The sequence below is a fragment of the Scophthalmus maximus genome, chromosome 13 (assembly GCF_022379125.1).
Source record: "Scophthalmus maximus strain ysfricsl-2021 chromosome 13, ASM2237912v1, whole genome shotgun sequence".
Lineage (NCBI taxonomy): Eukaryota > Metazoa > Chordata > Actinopteri > Pleuronectiformes > Scophthalmidae > Scophthalmus > Scophthalmus maximus.
Genome location: NC_061527.1, coordinates 18,642,501 through 18,663,877, shown reverse-complemented (window position 1 = coordinate 18,663,877; position 21,377 = coordinate 18,642,501). Strand labels below are relative to the sequence as shown.

The window sequence follows — 21,377 nt, the reverse complement described above, 5'->3', positions numbered from 1 at the left end:
TGTTTCGTTCAAGTCCGTGGTTGAAATTGTGAATTATCCAATTCACTCTGAAGAACAATGTAATATTTTAAACAAACGCACGGGTTTGTGGTTACTTTCGTTCATCCTCAAATAATCAGTGTGTGTGTATGTCATACAATAATCTTTTTAATTAATAGAATTAAAAACATCATTACCATTAATACACATGGAAACAATCGACATCGAATAACATTTTATAATTTTATTTCAACTGTCTGATACTTCCGGTGTGCATGATTTCCCAGGAACATTGAAGGCACCATGTGTCCGCCGTCCAATCACCTTTCGCGATTTTGCGACAGAAGAATTTTGAATCACAAAGCGCCTCTTGATCTGTTAGTCTCGTATATGTTCGCCTGCAACTTCTTCTCACCATCTATCAGCACCGAACATATTTTCACACCCAACATGGACGCGTTGTTAAAACAACAAATGCACGAAAATAGCACCAACTTCAAAAATTCGCTGGATCGGATCATATACAAGGTGTGTTGTGGCAGCGCAGTTGCTAACGTTAGCTTGAGATCGTCTTTTAAAGCTGAACATGTGGGAACAGCCCAGTGTTTCTCACCTCTGCGGTTGTTTTCAACAGTACTCGAAGCTTCAGTACCAAGGCGGCGGGACGGAGGTGGACCTCGTCCATATAAACACCCGAAGTGAGTCCACCACAAACCCAATTACATGTTAAAACACGTGAACAACTAGATCTGCAACGGTTACTCGATTAACCGATTAGTACTAAATTCATCGCCAGCTATGTTGATAATGGTGCCGAGTCGTTTTTATGGAGTAAAACAAGATTTCAGCTTCTTTAATGTGAATATATGTTCTGGTTTCTCTGCTCCTCAATGACAGCAAAATAAATATCTTTGGTGTGTGGATTTTTTCACCATTTTATGGCCCAAACAATTAATCGACAGATTAATCAATGATGAAAATGATCGCCAGTTGCAGCCCTATAAACATCATAACTTTTATTCTGCCGGTGGGTCCGAAAGAAGAGCATGAAACCAGACTGAACACGACAAATAACGTTGACTTAAACCTCGTGACATTTTGTTGAATAAATACTTAAGTCCAGAATCAATTATGAACATTAATGTTAGTTGCAGTCGTCTGATGTATTTCTGTGTCTGGAGGTCAGTAGTGCTCATGTAGCCTGCTCTCACTGTGTGTGCTCTCTGCCCTGATTCCTTGAAGCACTTGGACGATACATGAGCCGGTCAAAAAAGCAGCTGGACGAGCTGGACTCAAAGGTTTCTGTCCATATTAACAAACACATGCAGCCACATATCACACAACATATGTTGATTCAGAGAGCATTTTTTTATTGAACTGTTCCTATACCAGCACAAATTATAATCAAACACTTGTCTTCTTCCCAGAGCCTGATAGAGTTGAGAGAGGAGTCGTTCAGAGGTAAATAACAATCACGGATAGTGATAGTGAGGATAGTAACTCAAAGATTAACATTTCATCTTATTACTTTGATATTTCTTCCACCACAGCGCAGGACATTACGAGAGACTCTCAGGTAAATATACCGTACTTTTATTTATCAAACAATTATGTCTTAAAAAATCTAGAGTATCTTAGATTCATAGTGATTTTTTTTCAACAGTTGGACTTCACGTATGAAGACGTGGGCTTTGATGAGACTTGTGCATCCTCCTGTCAGTTTGCTGGTGACAACAATGATGATGGTAAGTACAAGAAAGCAACAGGCTCAACTTTTTTTAACATACAACTTTGAAGGACAAATGATGGCAGACAATGAAAAGAATCAAGTTGAATGCCCCTTTTGCTTCCTACAGGGATGGCTAGAGGTGACATACCTGAGTCGACCAAGAGCTCATTGGATAAGAGTGAGCAAAACATCTCTGAAACGGAGCTCCAGCCCGAGGACCGAGACGAGGAGCTGGAGATGACCCTGAGGCGTCATGGTACCTCTTTAGTGGAGCTCTACCCCAGCTTCATTGATCGAATCGAAAGAGCCTGGCATCGGAGAAATCTCTCAGAGGCCGCAGACTCGGTGCTGAGGAAGTACCGCAAGTGGCGACAGCACTCGAACAGAGGCAGTCCCGACAACACCTTCAATGTCACACTGAGGCAAACCAACGACGTCCCAGGGGAGATGACAAGCGGGATGCTGCTCGAGGAGAACGTCAGCAGCCCAGAGGATAGGCAGTTCACGAGGGGTCAACCTGCCCATCGCTCTCCTTCGCAGCTCGCATCTGACCTGCCGGGTTTGCGAGCACAGCAGCCGTCTCCAGGGAGGGAGAGGGGCTGGCTGAGAAGAGCGCAGCACCAGCCCGTCCTCGTGATGGACCTTTATGGAGCCTGTGAGACCTCCGTCCCGAAAGGGATCTCACTGAACCAGACGTTTACCGTGTGTGAACTATCACAGCTGGGAGGACAGCCTCGCACCTACGGCGCCAGTCCTTCTCGCCATCCCTCTGCATCCCCGGACCCGTCTCTTAGGTCCAAAAGACTTTCTCTCACTGCGCACCCAGAGGCGGCTCCTGGTGGCTCTGTGTATGCATCAGATATCTACAGCTCTCCGGTCAGGCAGAGTCCCTTAAAAGCACGGATGATGAGTAGCCTTGGTGGATCCCCTCGCCCCTTTTTGATGAGCCCCAGAGATTTTTCTTTTGAATGCTTTTCCAGAGAGCCTACGAGGCCCAGATTGAGGTCTACATCTCTGTCCTCCCCAACACAAAGGCCTACTGTGCCACTGAGGGTGCTTCAGGCTCGAGACTCTCATCTCTCCCCAGAGCCACGGCTGCATTCGCCTCAGTCGGCGAAAGCAGGTCGTCCCAAGCTCCGACGGCACCTATCATTCGACTCCTCCCTGCCGTCCACCGGTTCACCGAAGACCCTTGACGAGGACCTGATGAAACTCTACCACAACTTTGTCTGCCTGAACAAATCATCTTTCTTTAGCAGTCATCCGTGCCGCCTCTGCCGTGCGAAAAGCCCCGAGGCCAGCAGAGGCCACTACTCCTCGTCTTTGTCGGCTCTCGCCCTGTCGCCTCACTGCTCCGTCCTGAGGAAACGCCACAGGGAGTTGGGCTGGAGCGGCCATCCCCGTTCCAAGCGCTCCAGGGACGAGAACTGCACGTCCTCCCCGGGGTCCAAGCGTCACGGGAATGAAATGCTGAGGCGCCATCTCCTGCGACCTGAACTGTGTCGTGATGACTTCTCCTGCAGCTCCAGTCAACACAGCCCCCAGCGGCGCTCAGCCGATGCACATCAGGCCCAGACGGGGAAGACCTTCATCTGCAGGTGTGTTTTCAGGTCTTGGTCGGCCTCCTCCATTAAAACACTGTATTATACAGAGCTTCTAATTTCCTAACAAAATTATTTTAACTGGGTGACCACTTGAGAGCAGCATGACAAATGTTGGTTCCCCCAGGTAATTAAGAAATTTTTTTTAATCTATGTTGTCCTGCATTCCCTTCCCCCTCTTCTCTTTCCCCGACATGTGCAGAAAATGGTGGTGAACAGGGATCACGCCTGTTCCAGAAAATCCTGCTTCTCCAGGTGTGGAAAACAGATCATTGTTGGTCCCATAACAAATATCAAAGTATGTGTGCAGTGTGATGTTTCCACAATGAATGTTGGTGAAAAGTTTAGAGATTAGAGCGGCTCTGAGCTTTTCTCAGCTGGTACAGTCTGAGCTCAGCAGGTGGTATTACTAGACAACTGTACCACTGTTGGAACATAAAAGCTCAAAGTATAGTATAGTTATCTATATTTTTTAATCAGTAATTTTAAAACCAGCTTTCAGTGATAAGGTCATTCTCATGTCCTGTAGTTAGGTTTTAGACTTTGTGCTGTGTCCCATCATATAATAATGCGGTTTTGTTTTTCTTATCTGTTCATTATTAAAATAAAATTGTATGTCAGTGTGTAATATGATGTGATTGAAAAAATTCAAAACTCAAATCGCCTTTGCTCATTGCAGTTATGTTTATTATTTAAGCTTTTCCACTATAGTAGCGTGACGTTTAAGGTTAAGAAAACAAAATGTCCAATGATCATACCCAAAACCAAAAGAGCAAAGAGGTTAATTTCAGGTAAAGAAAGAGAAATAAAATTAATTAAGAAAATAAAGGATATTCTCAACTAATGGTCACTAGCTTTGTGCGCTTTTCTGACATGGCGGATTCAATCTAATGTTCCAAGTTTACTAAGGAAAATACGCCAAAGTAGTATCAAGATTTTTATGAGAATACATACATAAAAAAATAAATAGTGGAAACAGTGGACTAATGCATCACTGCAGCAGGCTGAATCTGAAACCACATAAGCAAACCTTTGTCTAAAGGACCTGGGCAGGAAATGACTCAACAGAAAATAAGCATATCAATTTGTTAATACAGCATAGTGAAATGTCAAATCAGGTCTTGTCCAGTCTCGAGGCAACATCTAATTAACACGTGGCAGCTTGAAGTCGATCCACAGAGTTCTTGGCGTCGTCGTCCATGCAGCGGTTACCACTCCAGCTCCACTGGATATTTCCCCGTCAGGCAGGCTGTGCAGTGGCCCGCTCTGTTGCAGGACTTCTTACTGGAGCTGATCATCTTGTCCTTATCCTGGTGGGAGGCGATTCCCTCCTGAACTGCCGACACCAGGCCCTCCACCGTCAGATACTGAACACTGTCCGCACCTACACAACAGTGAAAAGTGATAATTGAGATGCGTGCATCCACTTATGCATCGGACACAGTACGCAATTTTTAAAGTCGTGAGATCGCTGGACCGTTCATACTACATTATGTGCTATCTTGTAATTGCAGGCTTTCAGTCATTGTGCTGGTCACACTACGTGACTCATCTGCGAAGGGAGTTCACACACTACACGATCCTTCACCAGGAGAAATGTCTCCAAAGTCTGTTCAGTCACGAAGACTCACGCGAGAAGTGACACGGGAAAATATGCGGTATACGCGCGAAACAGGCGCGAAAACAATTATTTGTCACTTTCGCGATGGACGTCAAAAAGAAACCTGACGCGCTAATGTGGTCGATTGGCGATTTCACCCTGATTATTCTCCAATTAGCTGCAGCTCCAGGATGTGTCGGCGAGCAGAAAAGCAGGCTTCGTGTAGTGTGAACTTGGCATTAGATAAGCTCCAGTGTGTGGGTTACCTCAAAGGAACGGTGAAAGACAGTGAGAACAGGACATATCGAGAGTTACCAATGTATCTGGCAAGGTCCTGGAACTCGGGCTTGTTGGCGATGAGCTCTTCCTTGGTTGGAATATTGATGCCCATGTAACAGGGAAACCTGACTGGTGGAGAGGCCACTCTGATGTGGACCTGTCGGAGAGTTCACAAGAGGGCAATGTCACTTTCAGTTTGGCACATGTAGCGTTTTGCTGCTTTTTGTCCTGCCGTTGGGTTTAAAGAGCTAGATCCTGGCCAACAGCTCCTGATGCCTCTGACTGGTGGAGATTCAATCTGTCCAAGTTTTGTCCCTAACAAACAGCTGTATTCACTTAAGTTATGCAAGACGTTGAGCTATTGTAAGAAAAAGTAGAGTGAATCCCAATCGATCAGACAGCAGATGTCAGCTGTTTTCACTATTGTGTTGAAAAAAATCACTGATATAAGCACATTTGTTGTAGTACAGGAAAATATTAATAACAGGGATTTACTTTCTAAGGGACCAGTCGCCTGCTGAGCTGAGACAGACAGATCCTGGTGTTTCTCTTCTCACTACATGACTGAGACGAGTCTGCTTGCATTTGTTATGCAAAATGGTTAATGAGCCCAATATTATTTTGGTGCTTAATATTTTCCATAGAGCTCCAAACCACCTTGTTGTTGAGGTCTGAGGTTTTATTCTTTTTACCAAAAAAGGCAAGATTATTGGAAAAACAATAAGTAACTGAAATTTTGTGTAGCATAAATGTTCCCCATGTATCCCCGTTCTATTTACTATTGCATCAACCCTTAGATTTACCTTGCAGACCTTTGTGGGGGTCCTGCTCCCCAGGTCATGAGCCACTGTATTAATACATTGTCTACTGTAAGTCATTGTATATAAAAGAATATGTAAGATGCTCGGTAAACAAACCTCTTTGGCGCCAGCTTCCTTGAGCAGTTTTATAATGGGCGAGATGGTGTTGCCTCTGACAATGGAGTCGTCAACAAGCACCACGCGCTTCCCGGCAAAATTGTCCGTCAGTGCTCCAAACTTCTTGGCAACTCCAAGCTGTCTCAGACGGGTGTTTGGTTGAATAAATGTCCTCCCGACGTAGCGATTCTTACACAGAACCTCGATGTATGGGAGCCCAGACTGTGAGAGGGGGACAGTGAAGGAAAAGAGCTTGTGAGGACAGAGGTCCACGAGGAGGAGGGTGTGCAACAGATTCAGAATAACAGTAGACCGGCGGTTGACAGACCTGCTGAGCGTAACCCAGTGCAGCCGGGGTCGCAGACTCTGGCACAGTGCTGACGACGTCTGCGTCTGTTGGAGCCTCGATGGCTAACCGCCGACCACAGCGCTGCCTGACAGTGTAGACCATCTGTCCTGAGGTGCAGAGTTATAAAATACTGATAGTGCAATGTTGTGTTTGCAAGTGAGTGTTTAAATCATTCTATGACAAGTATGTGACAGGCACATTAATTAATTCATACCTTCAAATATAGAGTCTGGTCTAGCAAAGTAAACATATTCAAATATGCAGAAGGCGGGGGGGTCGCCCTCAGGGCGAGGCACAACACTCAGAGACTTGACTCCATGTTTGGAAATCTGCACTATCTCTCCCGGTAAGACCTCTCTGTAATACCTGCCAACCAGGAGACACAGGAACATGACAATGACGATTACTCCATTAGCCCACGATGACAACGATCGGAAAATAATATGTTGGTGGTAAAAACATACTTGGCACCAATGGATTGAAAACTGCAGGACTCTGACGACACAACCCAGCCCTCTGTGTCCTCCTCTCCAGCGCCTGGCGACAGAGACAGAGTTAAATTAATCATCCACCAGGTATCACGTGACCTCTGATGAAATCCGAAGCCAAACAGACATAAAAAGCACTCTGGCTGAGGGAGCACTGATAACCTCCGGTGAGGCCTGTTCTTCAGGTCATCTGAGGACAAATCTGTCTCTTGTGAGTGTGGTCACATGTGAAAGATAACAAGTATAGAATACCTGAACTGTGCAGTTTATAGATGGGAACGAGGCGCCCGATGCAGAGGGGGCGATTTCCGTAGGGGTCTCGCACAGCGTAGATCACGTCTTTGAACATGACCAACAGCGAGTACGACGTCGGGGTCTCAGTCATGATGTTTTTAATTCTTCAACACATAAAAAGAGAAATTATCAAAATATGTGTAGAAAATGGCCAATATGTTACAGAGCACTATATCGTGGCACTGACCTGGCAACCCAGTCTGGTCCGTCCAGCTCCTCCGTCGGCGGAGTGAGCGCCAGCAGCTGGGTGATGAGCTCGCTGTCCGAGCTGGTGGAGAGGCCGACACCATGGCGCATCACCTGCACGGCACATTTGTGAAAACTGCTTCAATTTGTTCATTTCAGCTAGTATTTTTTTTTGTTATTTCCTATTACAAATTATTACACAGGAACATGTGATTTGATGCATATTGTATATAGAGTTCAGACAAGACTTAAAACATAGTACCCGGTAAGAGAGGGTCATTAACAAGCACCAGACTCCGTGTGCACGAGCAGAGGGTCGTCCTCACCTTCTTCCGCAAGGCGTCTGCGTTGACTAGCTCTCCGTTGTGCGCCACGGCAATCTGGCCGTGCAGCGTATCGACCACAAAAGGCTGGCAGTTCTGCAGCTCAGAGTTTCCAGTCGTTGAATAGCGCGTGTGACATATGCCCAGGTTACCATTGCGCAGTTTCAGAAGAGCCTCGGGCGGGAAGGCAGTGCTCACCAATCCCATTCCCTAAAAACAACACACGGGGAAGCTCAGTGAGACATGATTTCACTTGCACAATCGGCACAAAGTATGTAGTAATAAGCAGCATGTTGAAAACTAGAAAACCAGATGATAAATCTTTCATGTGACTTCTTTTTATAGTGTGAGTTAATTAAAGGTGCTCCTGCTCATGATTTACAGTTACCTTGTGGATTGTGTATGTAGGTGGACTGGCTCCATCACTTGTAACAAACCCGGCACTTTCCTGACCCCTGAGTAGACACAAACAGTCACAGTGAATTAAAATGCAAGAGTGTAAATCAGCGTGATTAGAGTTTTATAATGAGTGATCCTGCAGAACGGGGTACAAGTCTAAACATTAAATAACGTGATGCTGTCGTCGAGGCTTGATGGGAGCCTTTAGGCAAACCAAACTGGTTTGAATAGAGCAGAAATGAAGCAGGAATGGAGGGCAGGGAAGAAACGTAAAGCCTCTGTGGAGATGCTATATAGCGAAGAGTCGCCTCGCTGCAGTTTCAGCCCATTTACCAAGCTGCTTCTCGGATTACAGTTGGTCCCGCCCCCTCGGCACACAGCTTAAGCCAGTGGTGAGGCTGCTTTTCTGCATGGAGGCGTTGCTTTCAGGCTTAACCGCCTGGTTGCCTAGGGAACCGGGCAGCAGAGACAGACAGGCTGGGGAAAAGAAAGCGTTTCCAGGTCAGCTCAGACATGGAGAGAGGAGCAGAAAGACAAAGAGGAGGTGATATGGAGGTGGTGCAGGACAAGGGCTCAGTGGAGAGGCAGTGGGCGGAGGCAGAGGTGCTGGCTCTCATGTCAGTGTGGGACGAGGTCGGAGCTCAGCACGTAGCAGAGAGCAGAGCCACATTTGAGCTGATCTCAGAGCGCCTGAGGAGGCTCAGTGTTGTGCGCAGCTGGTGGGAGTGTCAGGCCAAGTGCAGGAGCCTGGGACTTCAGGGCAGGAGGCCTGACGCCGCGGCAGCAGCAGGCACTTCAGCAAACTACAGCCCAGGAGTGGACGGAAGGCCGGTGGAGGGCTGGAGGGAAGAGGTGGCAGATGTGGGTGATCAAATAAGGATCTACTCTCCCTCTGGCACTATCCAAATGCAGGAAGGTAAATGTACGTTTCACCCCAAACTCTGGCTCTGATGATCACAACATCTGACGAGGCTCAACACATTTTAGTAGTTAAACTAAAACTAAGGTCAGAGGATAAAAAAAATGTTTAGGCCTGAAACTGAACTAGAACACTTACTTTTGCTTGCTTGACACTGCTCTAAAGTCAGGATGAACTATAAACATTCCACCATTTAAAAAAAAAATCAATCTAAACACTGTGTGCAGGAATCAAGAGTCGAATCCACCCAGCTCTTCCTTACACCCAAGGCGTGGCTGAAGAGGGGGGCCGCCACTGGACAGACGACGAGGTGAGGGCACTGCTGTGCGTGTGGGCCGACCGGCGCGTCCGAGAGCGCTTGAAGTGCACCCTGCGTAACAAGTCCATCTTCCAAGAGATGGCCCGTCAAATGCAGAGGAGCTTCGGGGTGGTGCGCAACTGGAAACAGTGTCGGACGAAGTACAAGAACTTGAAGTACGACTACAAGACGGCGAAGAGTGCGCACGCTGCTGGGGGCAGTGCCGCAGGGGGCCCGGGGAAGTACATGAAGTTCTTCGATGAGGTGGAGGCCATTCTGCTGGACCGCGGACTGGAGAACGGCACCACGGAAATGCAGAAGAGGTTGTATGATGGGGAGGTGGCAGCTGGGAGGCTACAAGCGGGTCACACAGCACAGAGCACGGCCTCAGAGAGTGAGGTTGTCATAGAAATCGACGATGGTATGTATTCATATTGCCATGCATGCAGTAGTTTGATGTTCAAGGCTTTAAAGGGAGAGCACTTTTTCAACTACTTGTTCAATTTCCAGATGACAACAGTGATGATTACGATATGGACGGAGACATATCGGAAGCAAAATGGAGAGGAGCAGGTATGCCACATCAAATCACCAGAGCAGTTTACAGTATATATTTTCATTTCCATAATCTGTTTTGTTTTTTTAAAACACTCTAGATGCCCATCTTACGGACCCATCCGGCTCGGACCAGATCCACGTGGTCACGGTGTCGGACACGGGTCGGAACTGGAGTGACCAGGAGGTGCGAGCTCTGATTCACGTCTGGTCTGACGAGCGCGTGTGCAGGCAGCTGGAGAGCTCGACGCGAAAGCGGGACATCTTTGTTCAGATCTCCCACAGGTTGATGCAGCAAGGCATCGAACGGGACTGGAAACAGTGTCACACTAAATACAAAAACCTCAAGTACCTTTACCGTTCCCTCCAGAGGGGCAAGGCTGACGAGGCCGACCCCAGACGTCTCATGAGGTTCTACGATGAGGTGGACGCTATTATGAATCGCACAACCAATGGCTCGCCGCATCATGGAACGGGGGCTGCGGACCACCCAGAGGTTTCGGCAGAGCTCATGATGTTGGAGGCTCGTGAGGAGAGAGATCACGTCGAAGTCTATTTGGCGAGAGCAAACACAGAAACGACAGCGGTGGGAGCGATGGAGGACAGAACTTGTAGTTCCGGTTCCGTCTCATCTATAAGCCCCGACATCGCGCCCAGCTATGATGAACCGAGGTTGCACACAGTTAAGGAGCAACGCATGGAACAGCGGCACAGATTAATGAGTGAGCCCGATATCGTTATTTATTCACGTAGAAATCAACAGAAGAGTTCCACAGCACCCATACAAATCAAGCTGTTGTCACTCTACATTTATTAAAAAGCTTGTAATTTGGGAAAACAGACACTGGAAATTTTAATCAAAGAATAAAATCAGGAATAAAACCAGCTTGATTCTGTCTCAGCCCATCGGTGTGGCAAACATGGCTACCACCATCGGCCTGGCTACTGTCAGAAGCAAGAAACATCATTTAAATTCCAAATCTGAACTACAAATCCCGATCTCAGTGCTACGACGAAGGGCCGGTTGATTTGCTAAGTAGTCAGGTTCTGTTTTTTGTTGATATAGTAGAAATAATACCAACTGGGTCTCAAAGTCTAACTAATGGACATATCCAGAGAAGAAACCGCAGCTCTCTGTCCCCCATCGAGTAAAGGCCCGTCTCAGGATTTGCTTTAATTCACGTCCTCTGACAACAAACCTCTTCTACTGTTTGCCAGGTAGAGGTCCAATCTCAAACCATTGCTGCTACCTGGGGAAAGCCACCGATAGCTATCGGGAAACAAGAGCGCCGCCTTCTATCTGTTCTGGTTGTGCAGTGGCAGACGCACTTCCTTTGTGCCGTGAAGTAGCGGGCAGTGTTGATACATTAAAGAGAAAAAAAAAATGTATCTTTAATTGAATTCGATTTTGTTCAGTGTTCTATAAGACAGAAAAATAACAGAAAGACCTACCCATAACCCCAAAGAGGTACTAGATCTGTCAGTCCAACTTCCTTTAACAGCACGTGAGAACATGTTTTTATTTGTGTTTAGAAAACACTAACTGTTTCATGTTGTTTCCAGACTCTTTTGAAGCCAGGGCGGAAAAAGCAGATGCCTACTCAGCAAACAGAGGAACGAAGAGGAAAGCTGCAGATCAAGGTTTGAAATGGGCCTCTTTTTTTTCTCCCTTTAATCACTTTGCCAGTCACATGATTTCCACAAGTGACCCGAGGCTTCTGTAATTTCCGACCCAGTCCCATGATGTTCCGTGGAGCCTCATAATGACATTAAGGATAAGGGCCGCTAACAAAACGCAGAACGCATGATTAAGTCCACTGTCGGACCGAGAGACGCGTGAAATGGTTTCTCGTGGATCGAAGGGGATGCGTCGGCAATGCATTTTGACAAATGACGACCTTCGGTTCAAGTGTAAATGAATATCTGAAGTTAAAAACCTGCCCTTGTCTTTTCCTCTTCAGACCCCAAGACTGGGCAGAAAAGACTGGGCACTGGCTGTGACTTAGCCGATTACGCGGCGGCCCAGTGTAAAGAGGAGCAGGATCACATCCCAATAATAAAGATCAACTCGGTCCGATCCATGGCCTCCCCCGACCCGCTCCCAGAGAGACAGGTAATAACTGTACTTACCTGTCACAAGACATATTACACAACCAAGGTAAACTGTAGACATCAACAGCTGTTTTTAGCAGAGATGCTAGTCTTATAATGATTGATCTTTTTTTAAATTTCCTTTATATTTTATAGACCAAATGTGGGTGGAGGCTGGAAAGTCTGTGTCATCTTTTTACACCTGTTAAGGACGAGTCAATACATCGTTCAGCGGATCAACAGAATCACCATCTGGCACTGTTTGGGCGATGTTGTTCTGAGTTATGAACTGCTACATGAACAAAAACTAAGGCTGCAACTCACCATTATATTTCCTTATCGATTCATCTTTCGATCAGTTTCTCGATTAATCATAAAATGGTGAAAAAGGACGATCGTGCTTCCCAAAGCTCCCCAGATGATGTTCTGTCCACACATGAAATATATTGAGTTCACTGTCACAGAGGAGCAAAGGAACCAGATAATATTCACATTTAAAAAAAAGAAGCTAAAATCAAGATTATGTTAGCTTCGTAAAAAACTATTTTAACCGATCAATCCTTCATCGAGAACAGTTGGCGTTTCGTTAACTAATCGATTAACTGTTGCAGCTGGAAAACAAAACAGGTCACAGGAACACACGACGGTGGGCTGTCGTTCATCGACCATCCATTTCTACTTTAGTCAATACAGAACAGCAGCTACTCAAGTCAATGAAACACGTGTGCTAGTCCTCCAACTTGTGACATTTGAACGGGGCCACTCTGCCGAGGTGTCTGGGGAAAACCTCCAACGTGGCCCTGAGTCACACGTTAATAGTCGCGGTCCGGTTTGTTGAGTCGAGCAGTGAGACTTCTCCGTCGCATTCATCTCGGGGGTTTTATTTGGTCTTTATCATCTTAAAGTCACAGCGACACACGCCCGCCACACCTCTGCCCCGTCACTCACCTGTGCTGTAACGCCACCAGGCCCAGGCTCAGGACCTGGGCCACCTCCAGCTGGGTGGGCCACTCTCCGGCGGACACGCAGCCGAACACCCCGCACTCCTCCCCGATGCCGGACTCCTCGAACTCCATCGCTCGCGCCGCTGCTCCGTCGACAACGCGGACTGACTGCGACGGTGTCGGTGTCCCGCGCCTGCGTGGTAGTACAGAGCCGAACACGTGCGTCAAACGGTGCCAGCTAAAATACAACTTCCGCCAACATGGTCGAAGTGCCACAGTTAAAAATAAAAAAAATATGGATTACACGGCCCCCCCTCCCCCCGCCGTCGGTCCGTGTCGGGCTGGTACAGACGACACACGCCGCCGGGACACGTGTCACCTAAACTTGTGTGGCGATGATGCAAAAAAACACAATGAAGCTGAACCAACTAAACCGTTCGAGCCAAAAGGACGAATATGTTCTGCTGATTGAGGTTGTTGCTGGGTTGTTTTTTTTTCGACCGCTCGCTCTTGCTGCGAGCGGGAAAAGTTTAGCGGGTAAAGCCTGAGGGAGGAAAAGTTCTTCCTCTCGTCCTCATCCGGTGGTGGAGAGCGCGGCTGTGATTGGGCGTATGGGTCCGTTCAGGGACGCCATTGGTTGTGGGAGCGTGTAAGACTGACTCCTCCCGCCTCGCCCTACCTTCTTCTCCGCTTCACACAGTTCTACCTAACGTGTGGCGCATTTTGTGTTTCGTCTCCCACAGGGCAGCAGGTTGTCAAAGAGCTCCGCCATGGCCTCCGCAGCAGGTACAGTACGACACCGAACACACACGTTGGAGCTTCCGGTGTAATGTGCAGCGTTTAAATACATATGGGGCGGGCGGGGTCTTGTTTCCCGTGTGCTTGGGATTGGGTTTTTTTGTAGAACTGAAGATCGGCCAGAAGCTGAATGAAGGCAAAACCAAGCAGATATTCGAGCTGGCGGAGCAGCCCGGCCTGGTGCTGGTCCAGTCCAAAGACCAGATCACCGCCGGGAACGCGGTGAGGAAGGACCAGATGGAGGGCAAGGCTGCCATCGCCAACAAGACGACCAGCTGCGTGTTCAAGCTGCTGCAGGAATCCGGTGAGCACTCAATGAAACTTAGTAGTCTTTACAGTCGAGGGGACACGCTGCCAAGTGCTTGAGGCTGGAGCTGCTGACGTCGCCACACGTGGACAACTACACGGTTTTAGTGTGGAGGTTTGGATTCTGTCCAATGAAAGTGGGGTGAAGGAAGTTGTCACCAATCGCCAGCACAGTGTTTCTGTGGCACTGGGCTTCTGGGCCCATCACCACTTTGCCCCCCAGCTTCATAAGAGAGTTCAGTGAGGTGACTGTAGTGATCAGAGAGAACAGAAACCGTTGGCCTATTTACCCTTACTTGGTAAACAGAAGCAGTTTCAGCATTTATCTAAAACACGTTTGAAGTTCTTCTTATATTGGATCTCTTAGTTATTGTTCATGTCCAGTTATTGTCCCAAAAAAGCCAAAACTTAAAGACCCAGTGGACAGTCTTAAGTCTGCTGGTTCAAAAATGCTTTAAAAATGGCAGAAATTATTAATCCATAGTTAAAATAATGTGCTTTTTGCTGTTTGTTTCCTGACCCATTTGCCATTATGAAATACATTCGGTCACAACGTTAAGAGCGCGTTGAGGCTTATTGCCTGCGTGTTGAGATTTCAGCTCCAGAAAAAGGGGCAGATTCCAAAATAACTCCACCTTGCCTTAATTTAGAATAAATTGGGTAACTGTAAGCCATGTGCGACTCATGAGCGTAGTAATTGCTGTCTTGTGACTGATACGCGCCGGGTGTATAATTCACTAGAACGTGACAAACCACATCCCCCATCACGTAACCTTAAATCTGGGGTCGAAGCTGAGCTTTGCTGACATGAACGTCTTTTAAACTGCTGGTGTGTTTTTTGCTTTAAAAAAAAAAAAAAAAGGATTTAGATAAGATAAAGTTTGAACTCTTGGTTGCAGATGTGTTTTTAATGAGATCATTGTCAGCTGATTTTAGAATCTACCTTAAATTCCAGGTGTGAAGACGGCCTTCATGAAGCAGCACTCGGACACGGCGTTCATCGCTGCCCACTGTGAAATGATTCCCATCGAGTGGGTCTGTCGCAGAGTGGCCACCGGATCCTTCCTCAAGAGGAATCCGGGAGTCAAAGAAGGCTTCCGCTTCTCTCCGCTGAAGATGGAGATGTTCTTCAAAGTGAGTCCAAGGCCTGACCCCTTACTGCGTCCTGTGTGTTTTCAGTCTTTCTTCTTTTTTTTTTAAAAGTCTTCAACAGCATTTGCTCTCTGCTTTAGGATGACGCCAACAACGACCCTCAGTGGTCAGAGGAGCAGCTGCTGGAGGCCAAGTTCTGTCTGGCTGGGCTCACGATCGGTCAGTGCGAGGTGGACATCATGAATCGCAGCACTGTGGCCATATTTGAGATCCTGGAGAAGGCCTGGGCCACACAGAACTGCACACTGGTGGACATGAAGGTGTGTGGAGCAGTGCTGCCCTCTGCTGGTTGAGTTAGCATCTCAGCGTGTGACCACGTTTTTCTACTGAGCGGCTGCACAGTTTATAATAATGATGATGATGATGACGATATTCTTCCTTGCTTACAGATTGAGTTTGGTGTGGATGTGAAAACTCAAGAGATCGTCCTCGCTGATGTGATCGACAACGATTCATGGAGGCTGTGGCCAGCGGGAGACCGAAGCCAGCAAAAAGACAAGCAGGTCAGGACTTCTTTTTTTCTTTTTTTTGTCATACTGTATGATTTTGATTTTGAGAATGAATAATAATCCTCTGGGTTTCCCCTCCTTCTCCCCCTAGGTTTATCGTGACCTTAAAGAGGTTACTCCCGAAGCCATGCAGGTGGTGAAGAGGAACTTTGAGTGGGTCTCTGAGAGGGTCAAGGTACACTGACCGAACCTACTGTCATCGTTATCACGACTTTTGACTTTTGTTTGCCTTTTAATCAACTGTTTCACCAACACGTTTCAACAAAAGACAGTTATCTGCGCTCTGTTGCTTTCCAGCTTTAACACTTTCTTACTGGATTGTTGTTACTTCTTGCAAATGCTGGGTTGCTTTTTATATGATAATATATTTTTAAGATTTCTTATTAGTGTGGAAGGTTTGAAAGATGAAATGATACATTCTTTGTATGACGAATGAAAAGTAGAATTCATGAAAAAACAAATTCAATTCAACCCAATCGAGGGTTTTGCTGCCACAGTCCTGTTGGCTTTCTTCTCTTGCACTACTGTTATGATTTTATAACTACCCAGTATTGTTCACACACATGGCCACTGCTCTCATGGAGCTAATGTGTTCTAAATGTGTTGTGTCCTCAGCTGCTGCTGGAGGCCCCGGCCAGCGGTAGGGTGGTGGTTCTGATGGGCTCCACCTCGGACATGGCTCACTGCGAGAAGATCAAGAAGGCTTGTAGCGCCTACGGGATCCCCTGCTTCCTCAGAGTCACCTCGGCACACAAAGGCCCAGATGAGACTCTGCGCATCAAGGCAGAATATGAAGGTGTGTTACCCTCTTTAACACAAGGAAAACAACATTTCTAGACCGGTGAATTTTGTTCCATGTATCGTGTAATAAAAACTCTATGTGCGTCTCCTCAGGTGATGGTGTACCTACTGTGTTTGTGGCTGTTGCCGGCAGAAGCAACGGTCTTGGTCCAGTGATGTCGGGAAACACAGCTTATCCCGTCATCAACTGCCCGCCTATCACCCCTGACTGGGGCGCACAAGATGTGTGGTCATCCCTCCGTATGCCAAGTGGTAAGCATGGCTCATACACTAGCATAATCTGTTCTGAATTATTAGCGGCGTGTAGGTTTATTCATTCTTGTAAGCGAGGCTGCCTCCGCTTCTCCCCGGCAGGTCTCGGCTGCTCCACCATCCTCTCCCCCGAGGCCGCCGCCCAGTTTGCGGCGCAGATCTTCGGCCTGACCGATCACCTGGTGTGGTGCAAGCTGAGGGCCTCCATGCTCAACACCTGGGTGTCTCTCAAGCTGGCTGACAAGAAGCTCCAGGCCTGCAGCATCTGAAGCGGCTCGAGAGGTCTCAGCCTCGTGTGCTCCTTGTGATCTCCTCGTGAGCTCCTCTTGTCTGTCAATGCCATCGCTCTATTCACCATAACAAACCCACTGACGGTACATCTAATCTACACCTTCTTTCTCGCACACATTGAAAGAGCAAATTAATAAAAGCTTCTTTAATAAATGCTGCTGTGGTTGTTTAATCCAGTTGTTTTGTGCACATTAGTTTAAACTAAATTTCATTTTGACAATTTCGCACATTTATTTTGAGATCCAAACTACTCATACATGCATACAGTGAATTTGAAGCTGCAACCTTTAGAAACTCTGTCTGAAGTTGCCTGACATCAAAAACTATTTTGATCTGTTAAACAGAATAATTTAGATATGTGGACCAGAGCTGCCACATGAAGAGACACAGGTCCTGCTCTTGGTATTCTTCCTAGAAATTTGGAGTTTGCAGTGAAAAATTGCACGGAAATTCCACAATAACAAATGTTCAGTTTGATGTTTTATGATTCTGCATATTCATATTTGCTTATTTCAGCCAAATACTTAAAAAAAATTGAGATGAAATAAAAATGCATAATATTTCTTCACCAGTATTACACTTCTTGCAATGTTGTGATCACTTAAAAACGGCAGTTAGATCATCTTGTGTAAATGTCCAAATAAATAAAACACAAAGAAATAATTCTGCTCATCGGTGAGTCAGATTGTTCAGGAGGGGCGTCGCAGCAGAGGAATCTCGGGATTTGCGAAACATCCCAGATTCGTGCCAAAGTGCTCGTTCTGCGATTGTGTCACTGAGTGGGATTTCATCTGATGAAGTGCTGCTGCTCACATGCTTCGTGGAATATGCATCACTGGAGGAATTTGCAGATGGCTCAGAGGCAATATACTGCACACAGGTTTTTAACACCCATTTTTACAGCTGAAATGTAAATTCACTGAGGCCTTTTCATTTGAATATTTCCATGCATGCTCTCGATGCACATTTTACCAACAACTTATGAATTCAGACGACACCGGCGGTTTATTTTCAGTGATGTTACAGGCTAACGGCTCCCTTGGGTGCAGCTAGTCGTTACTCGGATTAGAGACGACCCAGAGGACTTTAGGCATGAGACTGCATCTCAGACAGCTGCACTTTGAATTTGATACCCTGCTCGTGTGAGCTGCTTTGCCACTTCACAGACTTTTCCCTTATCTCTTCTATTTCAAAAATTCATGCACTACTTATTGGCTCAGTTGCAGCTCCTCAACTCGGCCACAAGAGAGAGCCCGTAGCCCCCACCCCCATGACGATCCAAAATCATAACCTCTCGGTTCGGCTGGTTCCAGTAGTTTGAAGCCAAGGGAATGAGTCAGAATGCCAGGCCACCATTTTATCTTTTACTTCTATTATAGCACAGCTCTCCCTTTTGATAACAAATGATGGGCACAACGACCTATGGTGTGCCAGATTTTTGTTCACATGTGGGAGGCTGTGGGAGGATGGAAGTGCTGAGGGTGGAGAGTGAAACCGTTTGAATGCAGAGAAACTGTTCTCTGACCAAAAAATCCTCTGCATTTTAAATTTGGAGTCCGATTTTTAAGCTCAAATACAATTACCGAGCCACCATCAGCCCTCCCAGCTCTCAAGTGATATGCAGGGGTGAAGCCACGGAGCTGAAATGGATGCAATGTGTATGTCTCAGTGATTCAAGGTCGCCATGACAACTGTAACATGGCAACAATCACTCTATATACAACAATGTGCTTGTCCTTCTCCACTCCTTCTATTATTGCCACGCTGAGCTCTGTATGTGCACTTTTTTTTCCAGCCCACTTAATTCCCCTCTCTCTCTTTGCTGGCCCTCCATTGTTTTACCGCTTACCGTACCCATGGATACCACATTAGCCGAGACTAAACGAACACAATGTGAATCATCAGCAAAGTCTGACCCACTAATGAGTTATGACTTTGTGTGGTCATGGCTTTATCCCGGGCTTGAAGTTGTTGCTAAATGTGATTAAATGTGACGAGTATTTTTAATAACAGAGGTCAAGGCAAATATGCAGCAAGGTTTTTCCGGACTCAAAAAAAAGCAATTTATTTAGCTGTTAGAGATTTGAGGGTGGCAGTAAACTATCACGACTACAGTTTATTTACATGTGTTCTACAACAGTATCATAATCTTCTTGTGTCTTGGTCTTGTGTACAAAATCTCTGTATCATCCTATAGATAAACATCATCACTAATATTGTTGTCATTCTCCCTGTTGTCTACTGCTGGATGCTCATGATCACTCACAAAAGTGTCCGGCCATCAACTCTGGCTCCTTCACACTCTCGGCCCCTCTGTCACTCACGTCCTCCTCTCTCTTGTCCATTAACTGCTGTATCACTCCCTCTTCTTCTCTTTGTTGTTATACTAAATCACTTTCAGCTACAGCCCCCCCTGGCGCCAGATCACAGCGCCCCCAGGTCGTGGCACGAGCGGGACTTCTGCCTCAGGAACTTGCCTGCTTCTCTTTCTCGCGGGTACCGGGGCACCAGGCTGGACAGGAAGCGCTTGGCACGGGAGGTGATGCTTTCGCGTTGGCCTCCTCCGCTCAGGTCCTCCGCATTCATCCCCGGGGGCCACGGGGACTGGCCCCTGGCCAGCCGCACGGCGCACTCCAGGAGCTCTGGGGTGCGGTGATCCAGCGAGGCAGAGATCTCCAGATACAGACAGTTGAAGAGGGCGGAGCTGGAGATGGCCTCTGAAGGGGAAAGATGGAGAGGAGAAGGGACGAGATGGGTAAAGGCAGTGACGGTGTGCAGCAAGGTACGGTGCTCTGAATCCTCCTAGTTATTTTGCATTGTGGTCCAAGAGTGCAACAAGTTAAACAAGCTGTGAACGTGGTGGAAAAGCAGCAAAAGGTACATAATCATTCTTTTCTTCCCCGCAACTTAGCAGATGTTCGATACAACTGAACATATTAACTGAATTTTAATAACAAAAACGCTGGCAGAAACTAATTTTTTTTTCATCATTTCCACCTGAAAGTGGATAGTTGATAGCAGAGTTGTTGACGACCAATGAAGGGGGGAAGAGTTGGGCGTCTAACATGCTGCAAAGATGCCCAGACGTTGAGCTGAGTTTTAACCGGGGGCGGGCCGCAGTGCGTTGCTGCTTCACAGGGCTGCGTTCTTTCATCAGAGAGCGTGTTGAAGAGCTCTCTGTGTACAAGGGCGACACGGGGCAGGGTTCCTTTGATCAATTGTGCAAATTTCACTTGAAGGCAATTACGAGGAGCTTATTAGGAAGTTTACGGTGTAATGGGCGCAGATGGTTTGGGTTTTGAAGACTTGCATATGGGCTGGTACTCAGTGGCAATCAGGAAAATGTAGGGGTGCAGCAGAGTACACTCTGTTGCACAAAGACAAGTTACTGCCACTGTAAACATATCAGAGGTACAGGCAAACAGAAAAAAATGTTTTTTATAATTTACAGAAATACAAAAAAAACTGCTGCTATTTATTTGCTATATATTTATTGAAATATTTTTCTCAACCAACATCTTGCTATTAGGATTGGGAAGTTCACATTAACTATTATCTGCAACAATTAAATCACTTTTTGATTATTTTATATTTCTGCATTTCAGAAGTCGTCTTTGCTTTTCTACTCTTTTGAAGTGGACAAGACTCGGCTGGAAACACACATTTGCAGGTACCGTAATCAAAAGTTTTTCATAGCTAGTAACTTTGATTTTTTAAATTTTTTAATTGTTTTTTTTTTTTAAATTAAAGAACCATGGGCGCCCAAAATAACTCATCCCACTTTGTAACTCTACTCCTAAAAAAGAACAAAAGGATGATATCTTAAAAGTCCTGTATTGTATAAGGTGTTTTGAATAATTTTGAATATAAAGCAGGTCTAGGTCCTGCTCAAATACTGTGAAAGTATCAAGAGGCCAGTGTTGTAGTTCTTACAGGGGCTTTAGGTTGGGAAGTACCTTTAATCTAGACTGTGATAGTACACATTGGACAGTCAGTGTATTTTAAAACTGCTGTAAGTGAAGAGGTAGTGGATTACAAGTCAATGCTCACTTGCCTTATCTGTAATTGTGGCTCATGGCCCGCATACTCCCACAATGCAATGAAGCCGAAACACTGACATTTAAATTTTCACATATTTCGCTCCGCGTTAGTGTTTAATGACACCGATACAGAGCTGATGTCAAATGTCAACAACGACTGTGAAGAGGAAGAACGCCAGCACTGAAGCAAACTATGGAATGGATGAGGAAGGGGAAAAAACTCGTCTCACCTTGAGAGGTGACCTCACGCGTGCGAACGAGGTCACTCTTATTACCA

General features: G+C 46.4%; 5 protein-coding genes across 6 annotated transcripts in view; 3 read left to right on the top strand and 2 right to left on the bottom strand.

The window, feature by feature from the left end:
* The first annotated feature begins 304 nt into the window (after positions 1-304).
* si:dkeyp-117h8.4 (uncharacterized protein LOC572032 homolog) lies at positions 305-3,929 on the top strand. The gene is made up of 8 exons (XM_035648075.2): positions 305-507; positions 614-677; positions 1,222-1,277; positions 1,407-1,440; positions 1,530-1,555; positions 1,643-1,724; positions 1,836-3,306; positions 3,512-3,929. Exons 1-8 carry the CDS (start codon positions 370-372, stop codon positions 3,522-3,524), a joined length of 1,884 nt encoding a protein of 627 aa, XP_035503968.2. The 5' UTR covers positions 305-369; the 3' UTR covers positions 3,525-3,929.
* A 45-nt stretch (positions 3,930-3,974) lies between these two features.
* Positions 3,975-13,457, bottom strand: ppat (phosphoribosyl pyrophosphate amidotransferase). The gene is made up of 11 exons (XM_035648076.2): positions 12,956-13,457; positions 8,134-8,200; positions 7,749-7,955; positions 7,424-7,536; positions 7,195-7,340; positions 6,919-6,991; positions 6,669-6,820; positions 6,434-6,561; positions 6,106-6,327; positions 5,225-5,345; positions 3,975-4,693 (listed from the first exon to the last, which is right to left on the bottom strand). The coding sequence occupies exons 1-11, from the start codon at positions 13,081-13,083 to the stop codon at positions 4,518-4,520; spliced, it is 1,533 nt and encodes a 510-aa protein (XP_035503969.1). The 5' UTR covers positions 13,084-13,457; the 3' UTR covers positions 3,975-4,517.
* Positions 7,905-10,246, top strand: LOC124850915 (zinc finger and SCAN domain-containing protein 20-like). The gene is made up of 3 exons (XM_047336573.1): positions 7,905-9,060; positions 9,291-9,934; positions 10,018-10,246. The coding sequence occupies exons 1-3, from the start codon at positions 8,658-8,660 to the stop codon at positions 10,114-10,116; spliced, it is 1,146 nt and encodes a 381-aa protein (XP_047192529.1). The 5' UTR covers positions 7,905-8,657; the 3' UTR covers positions 10,117-10,246.
* A 123-nt stretch (positions 13,458-13,580) lies between the features above and the next one.
* paics (phosphoribosylaminoimidazole carboxylase, phosphoribosylaminoimidazole succinocarboxamide synthetase) lies at positions 13,581-17,213 on the top strand. The gene is made up of 9 exons (XM_035648079.2): positions 13,581-13,737; positions 13,856-14,053; positions 15,011-15,189; positions 15,288-15,467; positions 15,597-15,710; positions 15,808-15,891; positions 16,332-16,512; positions 16,611-16,769; positions 16,872-17,213. Exons 1-9 carry the CDS (start codon positions 13,722-13,724, stop codon positions 17,036-17,038), a joined length of 1,278 nt encoding a protein of 425 aa, XP_035503972.1. The 5' UTR covers positions 13,581-13,721; the 3' UTR covers positions 17,039-17,213.
* A 1,896-nt stretch (positions 17,214-19,109) lies between these two features.
* Positions 19,110-21,377, bottom strand: part of LOC118318438 (GTP-binding protein REM 2-like) — a 5,654-nt gene continuing 3,386 nt past the window's right edge. For both annotated transcript variants that reach the window (XM_035648083.2, XM_035648082.2), the window contains exons 5-6: positions 21,331-21,377; positions 19,110-19,777 (exon numbers count right to left, since the gene is read on the bottom strand). The exon at positions 21,331-21,377 is cut by the window's right edge and continues 131 nt beyond it. In XM_035648083.2, the coding sequence (XP_035503976.1) occupies positions 19,485-19,777; positions 21,331-21,377 (340 nt within the window). In that variant the 3' untranslated portion in view covers positions 19,110-19,484. The remainder of the gene's footprint in view (positions 19,778-21,330) is intronic.

Excerpts from the sequence above, each read along its gene's own strand:
- si:dkeyp-117h8.4 (XM_035648075.2), top strand. The coding sequence starts at position 370 with ATGTTCGCCTGCAACTTCTTCTCACCATCTATCAGCACCGAACATATT. Across the intron at positions 508-613 it reads TGGATCGGATCATATACAAG|TACTCGAAGCTTCAGTACCA; the intron begins GTGTGTTGTGGC and ends TGTTTTCAACAG. Across the intron at positions 1,556-1,642 it reads ACATTACGAGAGACTCTCAG|TTGGACTTCACGTATGAAGA; the intron begins GTAAATATACCG and ends TTTTTTCAACAG.
- paics (XM_035648079.2), top strand. Across the intron at positions 15,190-15,287 it reads AGATGGAGATGTTCTTCAAA|GATGACGCCAACAACGACCC; the intron begins GTGAGTCCAAGG and ends TCTCTGCTTTAG. Across the intron at positions 16,513-16,610 it reads CATCAAGGCAGAATATGAAG|GTGATGGTGTACCTACTGTG; the intron begins GTGTGTTACCCT and ends GCGTCTCCTCAG.
- ppat (XM_035648076.2), bottom strand. The coding sequence starts at position 13,083 with ATGGAGTTCGAGGAGTCCGGCATCGGGGAGGAGTGCGGGGTGTTCGGC. Across the intron at positions 6,992-7,194 it reads CTATAAACTGCACAGTTCAG|GCGCTGGAGAGGAGGACACA; the intron begins GTATTCTATACT and ends CTCTGTCGCCAG. Across the intron at positions 6,562-6,668 it reads ACCAGACTCTATATTTGAAG|GACAGATGGTCTACACTGTC; the intron begins GTATGAATTAAT and ends TCTGCACCTCAG.
- LOC124850915 (XM_047336573.1), top strand. The coding sequence starts at position 8,658 with ATGGAGAGAGGAGCAGAAAGACAAAGAGGAGGTGATATGGAGGTGGTG. Across the intron at positions 9,061-9,290 it reads CACTATCCAAATGCAGGAAG|GAATCAAGAGTCGAATCCAC; the intron begins GTAAATGTACGT and ends CACTGTGTGCAG. Across the intron at positions 9,935-10,017 it reads AGCAAAATGGAGAGGAGCAG|ATGCCCATCTTACGGACCCA; the intron begins GTATGCCACATC and ends AAAACACTCTAG.